The sequence below is a fragment of the Xenopus tropicalis genome, chromosome 6 (assembly GCF_000004195.4).
Source record: "Xenopus tropicalis strain Nigerian chromosome 6, UCB_Xtro_10.0, whole genome shotgun sequence".
NCBI lineage: Eukaryota > Metazoa > Chordata > Amphibia > Anura > Pipidae > Xenopus > Xenopus tropicalis.
The window spans coordinates 120,038,545-120,053,672 of record NC_030682.2 but is presented as its reverse complement, the minus strand read 5'-3'; the positions used below and the strand labels follow the sequence as shown (position 1 = coordinate 120,053,672).

General features: G+C 41.2%; 1 protein-coding gene across 1 annotated transcript in view; it reads left to right on the top strand.

Annotated features, from left to right (window-relative positions):
• The first annotated feature begins 310 nt into the window (after nucleotides 1-310).
• The window catches only part of slco5a1 (solute carrier organic anion transporter family member 5A1), a 56,217-nt gene continuing 41,399 nt past the window's right edge, over nucleotides 311-15,128 (top strand). The window contains exons 1-2 of the mRNA XM_002935324.5: nucleotides 311-601; nucleotides 4,208-5,664. Coding sequence (XP_002935370.3) covers nucleotides 4,671-5,664 — 994 coding nt within the window. The 5' untranslated portion in view covers nucleotides 311-601; nucleotides 4,208-4,670. The remainder of the gene's footprint in view (nucleotides 602-4,207; nucleotides 5,665-15,128) is intronic.

Genomic DNA, 15,128 nt, shown 5'->3' with positions numbered 1-15,128 from the left:
CATAGAGAGTGAGAGCAATAACTGTCCCACATCCAACTGGAGAGGAGGAGCAACTTTTCTCACTCAGAGGTTTCTTTGCAACGCTAATAATGATAATACCATTGCAGCAAAGTGGAGACTACCAATTCATCCAGAGAAATCCGACTCCCAATCCCATTCATTCCTTGTAAAGCCTGACACCCAAGGGACCTTAGTCACTGCGCTCTATTCTTCCTGAGCACCAAATGCGGGAGGAGCCTACGGCAGGTGGGGAGGGAACAGGCGGATAATAGTGATGCCTTATGCTGATTGGCCAGGAACCCTCGTTTCCGACGGTGTGATTGGCTGTCAGGGCTGCGCTTGCCTCTTTGCTTTTCATTAGAGCGGATTGAGGGAGAGAAAGAAGAGTGGATGTTGCCCGGGGAGGAGAGCCCCCTCGCCCGCTGGCATAACGGGACCAGGTAGAGGGGAGGTAGCTGGTCGGGGTCGGTACCAACACCAGAACAGAAAGCTTCCCAGCCTCTTACAGTAACGCTCGCTTGCTCCATGCACAGCCCGCACTGAGGCTCTGCCACACAACATTACCAGACTCTGATTCATTGCTTGTGACCTTCACCTCAGGGTAAGTGCTGGGTCCATCTGCCGCCTGTGCTGCCGGGGCTGCTGTGCCCAACTCTGAGCTTGCCAGCCATTGAGGGGACAAAGGGACACGCATGGGATTACACAGAGCAGGGAACAAAGGGGGCAGCGAGGAAGCCCCTGGTGCTGCTGGGCTGAGCTCCAATCCTGCAGCTGATTGGGCAGCTCTAGCAAGCGGATCGTTTTAGCTCCTCTACCGATTTTTGCCGATTAGGGATAATCGCTCACCTCTTTTCCCCAAGCCGCTGCCTTTGAGCTCCACTTCGGCCCAATGGGAAAGATCACTTGGCTTCTGCAGGTTGGGAGCCAGTGTCAGCAAACCTCAGTAGTCTAATGGCCAGAGTTAGAGATGAGGGGCCCTTAAATAATGCAGGAAGACTGGGCTGCTAACTAAGGGGGGTGGGTGCATTCATAGAAATCAGGGGGTTTTCAGCAATGAAAGTGTTAAGCGTTGTCTGCTGTCACTTGGGTTTGACCTCTGTGACTCCCAGTGTCCTCCTTTAGTCTCCCTGCACCACCTGCTAAAGCGCCTCACACCCCCTCAGGTCCTGGCTGCCCCTCTCCAACATGAATGCTGAAAGGCAGCTCAGGGGGATGGATTGTGTTACCTGGGAAAAGGGGTTATTGCAGGATCTCACTCATTCTTCCACTGTAATTGTAGTGTGCACTGGGTTCTCCCTGGTAACCGGATCCAGCGCTCTGTACAGTGCATGTACTGTCTATGTACTGGGAACACACAGCACATACCTGACTTATAGAGTAATGTGTTGCACCCCAGCAATGAATGGATTGCGCTGCACTCGGCTTTTGCTTTGTGTGCGGCCCCTTATTCTTTTCGCTCTCTGCTCCTGCTATAACAAAGCATTTCATGCCTCTGTGCTGCCAAATCCATGCACTGCTTTTTGTGACTGCTCCTTTATCAAATCTTAAACAGCAGACACAAGTGCTGTTCTGGGACACACTGCCTGCTGGAGATAGTTCATTCCCTGCTCTACGTTACTGAATATTTAGCCCTGTGTGGGTATTTATAGTAAGGCTGCCAGCCTGACCTTTTCATTCTTGCTTGGCTGAAAACTTTGTACAGTGGTATTTCTCATTTAAATAAAGCCATTCTTCTTTGGTCACAAATAGATACCCTAATCCAGTGTTTTTCAACCTTTTTTGGGCAAAGGCACACTTGTTTCATGAAAAAAATCACGAGGCACACCACCATTAGAAAATGTTAAAAAATTTAACTCTGTGCCCAGCAGCAGTGCCCCCCTAGTACATTGGTGCCAAGAGCAGTGCCCCCCTAGTACATTGGTGCCCAGCAGCAGTGCCCCCCTAGTACATTGGTGCCAAGAGCAGTGCCCCCCAAGTACATTGGTGCCCAGCAGCAGTGCCCCCCAGTACATTGGTGCCAAGAGCCAGCCCCCTAGTACATTGGTGCCCAGCAGCAGTGCCCCCATAAGTCAGTGTGCCCCGTGGCCCCCCCTAATACATTGGTGCCCAGCAGCATTTTACTTCTGCTCTTCGGCGGCTTCTTCGGTGGCTTCAGCAGCATCTTCGTATCCCTCAGGCGCGCCGCTTCTGCACTTCTGCCTACACGCGACCGCACACAGGCCCTTTTATAACGTTGCGCCCCGTGCGTACTGACGTCACCCGTACACACGGGGCGCAACCAATGACAGGGCCCGGATTTTATTAAAGGGGGCCCGAGCTACTAAGAAAAACTGTAGCATCGCCGGGCCCCCTTTGAAAGTAAAAATTGCGGCCCTGCCTACAGCACACCAGTCAACATCTGGCACTAGTGTGCCGCGGAACAGCGGTTGAAAAACGCTGCCCTAATCTAATATTGTGGCACGACCCATCATACATTCCCTCTCATATAACTTCCACCTATATACACATTTACATAACATGGATCTCCCTTTGCCTCCTTCTTGTCATTCAAACACCTATGCCCCAGTCATCTTTCTTAATTCCACTCTCTTTGTTCACCTGTACCCATTGTATATAATGTGGCCATTTCACTCCATAGTACCCTTCTTTTTTGTAAAACAAGAAATCTAACTAAGTTGCCTATACGATACCTTTATGCCCTAGGAACAATTGTGACCCTGCACCTCCTTTACACACACGTGTATGTGTATATATATATATATATATATCAAAATAAAACAGCCAACACCAAGGGTCTTTGTGTTTCAAAAAATCTCTCGTGTATTATAATTGCATGTACAACCGACGTTTCGGTCCCTTTTGGGACCTTTTTTCACCTTGAAAAAGGTCCCAAAAGTCGGTTGTACATGCAATTATAATACACGAGAGATTTTTTGAAACACAAAGACCCTTGGTGCTGGCTGTTTTATTTTGATATTTATATGATATCCCGTGCACAGGGGCAGCTGCAGAGCAGCAGATTTTGGTGTGTGGTGCTGTCGTGTGGACTGTTTTATATATATATATTTTCAGTGCACCATTGTTTGTTTCACATTGTCTTTGAGAAAGGCTGTGGATGCAGCCGAAACGTTAGATGTTGATTTGAATAAAACTTCTATATTTTCTTAAGACCTGTGAGTGCGGACTTTCTCTACAGCTACTCATTATATATATATATATATATATATATATATATATATATATATATATAAAGCCCCACCCCCCATTACACTTATAACCAGGAACTGGATGTATGTAGTTGCAGTTTTAACCTTTGCTGTGCTGGGAGGTGAGTGCCACATCTCAGTAATAAATGCACTGCATATTCCTCTGGGTACAAATTAGCTGTTTCAGCATACTGTCTCAGCACTGTATGATTCATAGAATTTAATTTGGATGGCAGTGCCTAGAGTATTGGCTGCTGGAAACTGACAAGTGTAATACATATATATAGAGAGAGAGAGTTATCGGCAAAATGCTTATATATGGAGATTCCTTCATTGGGCTATGGAAAGCATTATAGCGCATTCAACTGTCATGTAATGGGTAATTCAACTGCTATTGTTAGTCCTAATTTGTATATGTTGGATTATACTTTCTCAGTTTAAAGAGTAAGCAATACAAAAAAGTGAAAATTCTTTGTATGCTTTTGTCAATTATTAATATTTGACTGAAATCTTCAAGGAGTCTTAGTAAATGATGTATGACCCCATAAAAACACGGGGTTTCCATATTTAAGGCAATAATAAGCTCCGTTTGAGAAGGGGGTGAATGGCAACCCTAAGTTGTTGAGAAATCAGTGAACAGCATTCAACCCTTGTTTGGTCACCAGAGAAGTACTTAAACTGTTGTATTCTAAATGGCTTGTTATCTGCAAAGTGGGCCCTACAGGATCCTACATGGTAGCCTCCCCTGCTATATAGCATCATATTTATGTACATATTTTGTAACACACAGTTTTTAGTACAAGAGCAGGGAAACAGTTAATGATACTTATATAAAGCTTTTTTATTTTGGGAAGCTTTTTTAATTTTAAAATTTAAACACATCATTACCTGTATTCCTAAAGCTAAACTGCACCCAAATGCATTGTGCAAATCCTTGCTTGTGTTTTGCTGAGCCAAGCAGCAGCCTGACCTTCTTTGCTTGCTCTCTCTCTGCATTACAGATCAGCACAATTACCATTGGAGACTTTTATTGGAGACAATAGGGATGAAAGAACTGCTGTCCGTGGTGAAAACAGAGATGTGAAAGATGATGGGGGATAAAGGGATGGCCAGCAGTGCAACAGAGGATGATGCTCCATTGGTACTAATGGCACTTTTCTATTGATGAACACTGCCCCTCTAAATAGGAAGGTCTATGGGGCAACGGCAAGTGGGAGGAACAGCAAATCTCATTTTTTTTGGTATCAGGGAGTATTTCTTGCCTATATATAACTGACTATGGGATCCACAACAGTAAATGTATGGAAGCTATGAACACAACACACTTTTCAGGGGAAAAAAATGACATTTGTTTTTGTTAAAACAATACAGAAGGATTATGCTGTGCTGCTTCAAATATATAGTTGGTAGATTTTACATTGATTGTTTGTCTTTTAATCATTGCACAAGATATATTTGCTGACCATGGCTTTAGAAAGCCACAATGCACAGGCTCTAACTGCCTCATATCAACCTGAATGCAATGACCATGAATCAAAAGATGGACCCAGGGAATATGTGGAGAGCTACAGGTCTCTAAGTCTGCCAGTCTTAAATGGGTGTTGTAGAACTGCTTGTCATGGGTTAGAATGGAAAGTGGTGGACACAACCCAAACAAACCTGACCCAGGATAAGAAAATGTTTTTGCACAGCTTTCAAGGAAATATTGACGCTCAAGGGAGACTTTCTAGTGACATATCGTCTCAGAGTCATGCATCACCCACCAGGACAGCTATTTCTTTTCAAAACACCTCATTACTGGGGACTGGATACACAGAAAGGATAGAACCTAATAGAAATGGTAGCAAACAGAAAGGGCTCTCACAGTCTTCAACAGCCTCTTCCATAAAAAGCAGGAAAGGCGTTGTTATTGCACTGACAGACTCCCGGTGTTTTCTGGTATGCATGTGCTTTCTAACATTCATCCAGTCCCTTATGGTCTCTGGTTATTTAAGCAGTGTAATCACCACCATAGAAAGAAGGTATAGTTTAAAGAGCTCTGAATCTGGACTATTAGTGAGCTGCTTTGATATAGGCAGTCTTCTGGTGGTGGTGTTCATTAGCTACTTTGGTGGCAAAGGGCGTAGACCACGATGGCTCGCAATAGGAGGCTTGCTCATTGCTCTCGGAGCGGCTCTTTTTTCTTTACCTCATTTTATTTCACCACCATATCAAATTCAAGAGCTGAATGCTTCAGTTGCAAATGAAGGACTGTGTATGAATGGCAACACTACAGCCAAAGATTCATTGGAGTCATCAATGTGCCCTAGAGAATCAGGTGGAAAAGATCACTCCCTTTATGTAGCTTTATTCATCTGTGCCCAAATACTGATTGGCATGGGATCTACGCCTATTTACACCCTGGGACCAACTTACTTAGATGATAATGTCAAGAAGGACAATGCATCATTGTATCTAGGTAAGGTTCATCTGTAGTTGCTTTGCATTTGTGCCTTTTACACCTGCCTTTTGCATTTGTGCTTTTTAACTGTTATATTTTAATGAGCCTATTTTCATTTGTTTTTAGGCTTTTTCCCATTAATTACTAAGTATTTATAGATTTTATTGACATGGCTAAAAGCCAACTTGTGTAGGGCACACTGAAGTGAATTATTTTATATATCCTATGAGCTGGTTTCTTAAGGTGGCCATACACGGACTGATTCTAGCTACCGATATCGGTCCTTTAGACAGATTCGGCAGCTTATTGGCCCATGTATGGGCACTAACGACTGGTCTACCCGACTGACATCTGGCCTGAAATCGTTCAAATCTCGATCGGGCAGGTTTGACTTTGCGTTGGATCGGGGACTGCAAAGTTGCGTTGATGTGGTCCCCGAACCAACAGGCGCCTATACCCGCCGTTCTAATTAGATCGTTTGGCCCCAGGGCCAAATGATGGTATTAGCTTGATATTGCCCACCCGTAGGCAGCATGAGGCTGAGAAGACTTCTAATACCCTAATATTTTTCAACAGAGGGTACTATTATTATTAGTATTATAATACATAAGTTTCATAGAGTCATGAGACAAATTACATCACTAAGCTCCAATTATAACTGATGATATTACCAAGGGCCGTTTATAAGGATATAATTTGCAGGATATTCATGGGCCTTAGGCAACCTGGCCTCCACCCCACCCCCCATGCATGCGTGAACGAACGAGTGTCCACTTAGAATGGAACCTTGCAAAGCAGCTAATCTAAGCACTGTGCAGTGACATGGTCTATGGGGAGTTTTCATGTTCTACTCCTGTTTCTGATGGTCCTATCTTTGTACCTGGCTAAATAATGCAGCGTTGCACTTCATATCTATCCTCTTCTCTGCGAGCTTACCCAGGAGCTCAACTGAATCTGATGCAGACCTGGTTTCAACAGCGCATGGTCCATGTCAGAGATCACAAAGAAGCGGAGCATAAGTAACACAAGACGGCATTCAACATCCCTGTGTTTTTAGCAAGGTACACAGATAGGTGCACTTGTGAGATTCTCCAATGGTGAGGTTTGGGAGCAGGGGAGAGAATATGCCTCCTTATGTTCTCCTTTAACATGATTCAGATGAAAAGGACTTGAGGGCATATTTCTTTATTAAAAGGATAATATTTAGGTTTAATGGGGACACTCTAAAAACCTCCTATACAGCCAGACGCAAAGCTTGCAACTTGGGCACTAGGAATGTAGCTGCTGCTCGCCGAATGCCAGCCCTGATGTAAGCAGCGGGTTTCAGATGCAGTCAGACCACATTGGTCTGAAATTACTGTGATAAAAATAGCTGGAATCTCAGCCGTAATGCATTGCACAAGTGCCGCTTTGTGAAAAAAAGGAAGGAAAACAGTCATTAAAAATACATTCCCCTATGCAACCCCAAACGTGTTGAAAACTTCACAAACTGTGTTTATGATGACAGTGGCTCTCTTTAATATCTTGGGCTTGGCGCCCACTCTAACATGTTTTATTTAATCTAATAAATCTTTGATGGTAAGTAGCTTGATGGACAGCAGACTATGTAATAACACAGCAAAGATGCAGGAAATTATTTACAAGCTGATGTAAAAGTCTAATGAGTAAAATATATATTTAGCAATAACCTTATCCATTAACAAGAATAACGTGTATGTATGTTCTTAGACCCCAGTCTGTTTTGTGCCAGTATGAATAACTGAATGCTCCATAAATAACATAGCAGAAATGGATGTTTTCTCTAGGGAGATAATGTTACCTTTAACTTGCCTGAAAGTAAATCTGTGTTCTCTATGCCCATAGACCCACAGTGGAATGAAAAACAGGAGCAAGGTCATGCATTAGCTCAATTACATAGATAGAGCACTGCTGGAAATGATGGTCAAATACAGTTAATACAATATGCCAGACTAGTAAAAAAAAATACCATATAAACTTTTTTTTTTTGACAGTTTAAAGTGGCTGCATGCAGTACTCTCATACAGTTGACAGTTTATCTACAGATATGATGTATATCTTTAAATATATTTGTACTTTAAACATTCAAGTCCCAGCCACTGTAGAATCTATGGCACTAGCATGAAAGATAAAAATCATGCCAACACCATAGATTATCCAGTTACAGATTCCATTGTGATCCAAACTGCATTTTTATAAGCAGCACATACATGGAAAGATCAAGGGACCCTGCCACTTAGAGCATTAATGAATGTGTCACCCTAGTATATTTGACTCCGTCTTTTAATTCTTTTAAATGAGAATAGTGACTTGACGAGTTGCTGGCGTAGATGAAATCAGGGCCACAGAGATGGACTAATCATGCATGATATTGCAAGCGTCGACCTCAGGTGGAATGCAACATGCTGTGTTCCACCTTCAATCTGCGCTTACATGCGCCTGTGGGAGTAAAGCACTATAGGGAAGAAATGGCTGCATATTGCCCTGCGTTGCCCTGAGAACGCTACTGTACGAGCCCATATACTGGCCACATACTAAATGTACATCCTGCATGGCTAATTAGCACTTCATTTAGATGCATGCTGTAGACAGTTGCAAATGAACTGAGACATGAACTGGAAGTAATTGTGCTGAAAATAAGCCCTACTGTAGTGCCCATGCATATTTACTGGTTATATGAAAGCTCTGATGAACAATTCACACTCATCACTGACTGTAATAGTTGTTTCCATCTGTGTATTTGTCCAATTAACATAACGAGGTTCTGAACTTTTTATGACCTTTACAATGCCTAGTCATTTAGAAATCCAGAAGCCCAGGAGATTGGCCATGTGTATTTGGATGCTCTTTTTCTTGCTTTTTCTCAGTTCTATTTTTATGATGATCATGATGATTATTGAGGCCATTTACTAACGGGCTGAAAAACATTGCAACTTTTTTGAGATTTACTATTCGGCAAAAAGGCTAAAAATCTGAATTCAACAATTCACCAAGTAAAACTTGCCAAGATCATGTAGATGTCAATGGCAGATGTCCCTTCATTTGCCCGGAGGAGCATAATTTTGCTTCAAAACTTTAGAGGTTTTGGAATTTTGATGCTGGTTTTTTGTGCGACAATTCAAAAAGGTCTCAGTTTTCATGTGACAAGTCGAAACATTTTACATTTTCTCAACTTTTTCCCCAACGTTCTTTTTCATTTAAAATTTTTTGTAAATGCCAGCCATTTAAGGATCCGAGTTTTTTTAAATTTTAAAATAAAATAATGAGAAATGTTAGAGTTTTAGTAAATCTGCTCCCACATGTCAGCAGGCTGTAACCTGCTTTATTTTGTGTCAAATGCCCTCAAGGTTGCAGGACTAATTTGTGGTTTATTTAGAGGGATGCTACTGACTGCACTGATTTCTAAGCAACCACATAGTAGCCATTATGCATTAAAGTTAATTGCCAATAAGCAGTTGAGCATCATCCATAACCCCTATTCAACAACCGGTCTCAGCCACCTCTGCCCATTAGCAACTTATGCCATTTATTAGCCAGGGTACAAGTTCCTAGGGCACACTCACATGTTCAGTCTGGGTGTGTGCATCATATAATTCAAAGGACAGAAATCTTGGCAAGCAGTGCATAAATTGTAATGTTTGCATTTAGGTTTCTTAGCCACAAGACACAAGACAGTAGCCCTGTGTATTAATACCCCAAGAAAATGTATGTAGGGGTGGGGAGTTGTGCTTTCTCTGCTCTTACTGCAGATGGCAAGTGACTTTATTTCTTGTTGGTTGGCATAGGTTTCATTGTTTGGCAAGGGACGATCTCAAGGTCCTCCCCATTGTCAACAATTAAAGGGTTGATCCACTGATGTAGGTGCTAAACTGACCCAATAGCTGCCAATCATATCTTTGCTTGAAATTTCTAACCGATCAAAACTAATTGCACCAGAATTGCTTTTGGGTGCAATTCAGCGCATAGGTAGGTATCACTTTTTTTTTGCATAAGGGAATATGCTGGCAACTGTACCCTCTATCTGTTGTTGTACATTTCCAATGGCTAAAGCCTTGCTCTGAATGTGGCTTTAGCTCTCTTATCCCATCATACATAGCCAAATTCACTGTATTTCAGATTGTCCTGTTATAAACTCTAGGGCATTTGTATTTCCCCTAAAAGGAGTATTGAAATACCTATGTGCATCCAGTCACTTCACAATCCTGGAATATTTCCAGTGCATTTCCAGCACAGCATGGCTGTAACAGATGAACAAGCAGACCCTGGTCTATAGAGTGCCAATGGAAGGTTCAGCCTAATGCACAATTTCAGTAGATATTTTTTCCTTGATTTTTTCCTGGTGACCCTGAAGCTTGTAGTTAGCCTATTATAATGCAGGAGTCTCCAGGGGCAACATAGACCATTCCAGTGAATTTAGAGCAGCAAGTATACTAAGGGGCACATTTACTAAGACACGAATCTGAACCGAATTGGAAAAATTCCGATTTGAAAACTAACATTTTGCGACTTTTTCGTATTTTTTGCGATTTTTTCGGCGTCTTTTTCGTTACCAATACAAGTTTTTCGTAGCCACTCCGAAAGTTGCGCAAAATCGCCAGATTTTTTCGTAGCGTTAAAACTTGCGCGAAAAGTTGCGCCTTTTTCGTAGCGTTAAAACTTAAAAGGTGCGACGTTTCGCGCAAGTTTTAACGCTACGAAAAAAGCGCAACTTTTTGCGCAAGTTTTAACACTACGAAAAATCGCCAGATTTTGCGCAACTTTCGGAATGACTACGAAAAAATCGCGTTTTTTCGCACAAATCGTATTAGTAACGAAAAAGTCGCGACATTTTTCAGAAAAAATTGCAAAATACCGATCATTACGAAAAAAACGCAATCGGACGCATTCGGCCCGTTCGTGGCTTAGTAAATGTGCCCCTAAGTAACCTAACCTCAAACAATATGGTGGGCTATTCAATAACACTGGTGCAATTCTGTAACCCATAGCAACTAATTCATATTGATTAATTTAATGCAGTTAGACTGACGTAACTCTACTGCTAAAGTATTACTGCACTGGGGTAAATCTGCATAAAAAAGGTATTGCAAAAATAGATATCAATAAACTGTGGAAAAACTTATAAATAAAATTGGAATGATGTAGAGGCAGAATAAAACTGTGAGGGATATACTGGAAGGGATAATAATTTCCTTTTGCTTCCAGTTATCTACAAGTGGTACTCTCTTTACTAAATTAGTTTTCTAAAGCTGGTCTTTAAAGAGTTATTTTTTTAGCCCGAGTTTTGTATTATGGTCTCTATTAGATCCTAGAGCTGCTAAATATAATTATAATTGTCACATTCCCCCAAAACTATTACACTTCTGTTTAAATGCCAGTGTAACAGTATTCCTTACAGCTGCATATAGTGAAAGTATTGCTAGCCGGCTTCAACTTTGCTTGTTGTAACAACCAACCACAGACTTATTACATTGTAGATTCCTTAACTGCCCTTTGTGTTCAGCAGAAGCCAAAAAGGGTACCATGATGTACAAAGTAGGCCCGTCCTATTTTGCACAAAATATTTTTTTGTCAGTGGCTAGATCTTTCACAGTGATACAGGTATTTTGCTCCACACATACCATAAATGGCATAATGGCAGTTACAAATCTATTTGTTTCTATTTGTCTATATGTTTTTAGTAGTGTCTTTTATTAAATGTAACACACAGAGAGCATATATGATAGGAAGAAATGGGAAATGATTGTAGGCAATAGCAAGGACTCCTGGGTCGAGCTGGAGAGACTACTTACTTATGTGACATGGTGGGTAACAACTGCAGTGATATGTATAGATTGTCATGGGAACATTCATTATTTATAAAGAAGACCCTCAGGAGCAGAGGTCTGTGGGCAGACGACTAATGGGCAAAGTATATCACACGGAAAATTCTGATTTTTATGGTGCACTTTTTATTTCTAAATTACACTTGCTACATAGCAAATAATTTGCTCTACTATTTTAAATTTTATTCTTGAACCAACAAATGTATTTTTTTTTGGCTGTAATATTGGTGTATAGGCAGCCATCTCAGTGCATTGTGCCTGAGTCTGAGCTTTCAGAAGGAGCCAGCGCTACACATTAGAACTGCTTTCAGATAACCTATTGTTTCTCCTACTCCCATGTTACTGGGGGAGTCCCAAGCCGGACTTGGATTTCTTACTATCTAGTGCTATTCTGATATCTACTGGGAGGTGCTATCTTGGTTCCTTCCCATTGTTCTGCTGATCGGCTGCTGGGGGTGGGAAAGGGAGGGGGGTGAAATCACTTTCAGCACAGCAGCAAAGAGAGGCTGACATTTATTAAAGCACAAGTCACATGTCTGTGTGACCCTGGGGCAGTCCACTTCAAAATTAAATATAAAAAAAAATCTGTTTTCTCTTTAAAAAATAGATTTCAATGCAGGATTCTGTTGGAGAAGCTCTATTAACTGGGGGTTTTGATAATAACATGTTTTCCCATGACATGCTTGACATTTCCCATAATCCAATAACAGCTTGTGATCTGTTAGGTAGTGGTATCACACTGCTGTGTCTTTAAAGGTATTTCAAGAGTTAATGCCCACCTTGTGATCCAACCTCAACTTGACAAGCCACACAAAAGACATTGCATCTACATTCAGATCTATGGAGTAACAAACAAATTGTATAGAAAAGGGTTTCATAGAGACTAGGAATGCCCCTAATCCACTTTGTAAAAGATTTGGCTGAATACCGAACCAAATCCATCCATGCAAGTTAGGATACAGAAGGGTTTAAGAGAATTTTCAACTTCAGTGTTTATGATAAAAAGTCAAGTGATTTTAAGCATTTGGATTCGATTCAGCCAGGAGTGTGGATTTGGCCAAGCCTGCTGAAAAAACGAATCTTGGCTAAATCTAGAACTGAATCCTGGATTTGGTGAATACCTACTGAAGACTAGTTGGATCTGATGTTATCCCTCATATGGCATTAGTCTTAAAGGACATGTCAACCCCAAAAATAAATGAAAAAAAATGATTCTCAGCAACTTTCCAATATGAATTTGTTAAAAATTATTAGTGCATTCAAAGTTATTTGTAAATGTAATTTCTGCTGAAAGCAGCATTTGCTGAACTCCTGGTTGTTATCTTTTAAACAATGTTGCAACAGTCAGTCTCCTCCAGTAAGTCAGGTCTGTTAGTCTGCTGCCTAGTGTTACATTGTTTCAACAGTCTGAGCCACCAAGGCAGAGGATAGAAAAGGACAAACACTGCTTTTAATAGCAGTTATATATACAAATAACTAAAAAAACATTATAAATGTATAATCAATATAGGTTTGCAAAGTTGCTTAGAATTTTGTTTTCTTTTATTTAGCAAAAAAATGACATTTGGGTTGACTCTCAGCAGCCCCATGTTGCTACAGACTAGAATGCAACTTTTTGAACATCAAGAGACTGCAGCTTCAAGCATGATTTGTGTAACAATGCAAAGGAGTATCTGAAGGGATAATTACATAGCTATGGCTCTGTGCTTAGCAATATCTACTCCCAGGAGTCTTGTGATGCAGACTCACAGTGTTGTGTATTAGGCCTAGGATAAGGTTTCCTGTCTATATGGTTGGTGATAGCGCAGGGCTCATAATAGGGGTTTAATACACCTATAGCAAAAGCATTTTAAAGTACTTCATATATTTATCCATTGCTGATGTCTTTATATAATATTATATATACCCTTAGTACTTGTATGTGTATATATGCTGCAGCTGTCCAAATTAACTGTTACTATGTGTTCTGCTTTCTCTTATTGGTTGCCACCTAATTTTATTGATATTCCTCCAGACCCACCAATCAGAAGTCTGTGTTTTTCCGCTGCTACACAATCCTCCAGCAACTGTGTTTTACTTATCTGCCCAGAAGTGGCAAAGGCAAAAAAGACAGTCCCTGCATTAGTAATATATTAATCTCTATGTGGGAATCACCTGGGAGTTGGCCTAAGGGGAACCTAAGGAGTACCATGTAGCTGTTCATCTGCAGGAGGAAAATCCTCCGTATGCAGCAATTTTATCCATACTCTGCATGGCTATTAATAGTTGAGGCTGTTGCAGTTGTAGTCTTTGGAGAATTTCTAGATTTACTGTGCCCAAGGCAAGCTCCTTATTGTCTGCATAAATGTGAATATGCAGAGGGAAGGAATGTATTCTGTGCACACAGTAAGCTTTTGGATTTCTCAGGACTTTAAAGTAAATGTACCAGCTATGGATTCTGAGTGTCTCATGTGGACCAGTCAGCCTATGATAGGGGCTACCTAGGAAGTTTTTAGCTGCACATCCAATGGCACTAGCATGTAGATGGGACAACCTAATGCCGACAAGTGTAAGATAAATAGTACAGTGTGAACTTCCATCGGCTGCACTTGGCCTTGGGAAGAAGGGTCAAGATTTTCATTCCTGTAGTGTATATGTACTATTCCTCCTGCTGAGTGTCTGCCAGTAGAGGTTAGAGAGATATATACGTTGCTGCTGTTGGCAGTCTCCATAGTCAGATGATGCTGTCACTACAATGGTTTGTTTGTTTCTTCTTTTGTAGTGCAGTAACATCTACCCAATAGCTACAGCTATACAATACATAATTCCCATATCTGCCTAGTAACAGATGGTAACACAGTCCTTAATCTTCAACACTAGCAACTGCCCATTGGCCACTGACTGAGATAATCCTTCTCAGCGTTTGCTAGCTAGCATTCAAGCACGCCAACTAGACAGAAGGCCAAGTACCACACAGGCTACCCCAGCCTGCAGTGTAACAGATGTGTGTAAAGACAGAACTACTGTATGATGTTCCATGCTTACACACAATTGTGACGTCTTACGTTTGATAAATCTCTACAAAAATTGTGTTGAAGCACAAATGATACCTTATGGTGTCTATGAATATATTATAAGTGGAAACATGTATCTTAAGCAACATCCCTCCTCCTGGTGTAATACACAGGAAAAAACAGCTTATATGATGAACATGCAAAAAGCCTATATTTGCTTCCCTTTGTTGGCCTAGGGATTGCTTCTTAGATGACCGTGGCAGCACTGAACCCATAATTTGCAATTTTATCATGTAGTTATGGCATCGGATTTTTAAGACCAGGATTATTCATTTCTGCCACTTTCAAGATTTGTATTCCAAGCTATATTTTTTATTTGGAGTTTTGTATTATACAAAAATTGAGAGAGAGAGAGAGAGAGAGAGTAAGCTCAAAGTTAAAACCAATGATATGAAAGCATCATCCTTTGCCTACACATGGAGCAATACGGCACTCTGCAGTCAGAGCTGACAGCTGCCACTTAGCTGGACGTTAATTGACAGATGGTGAAACTGGGCCTGTTCATTGGGGTGATCAGTATTTGGGGAATGATGGATACGCAGTAATGGCTTTCTTTTTTTTAAATTTTTTTAGCCAAATCAAAGGCTGT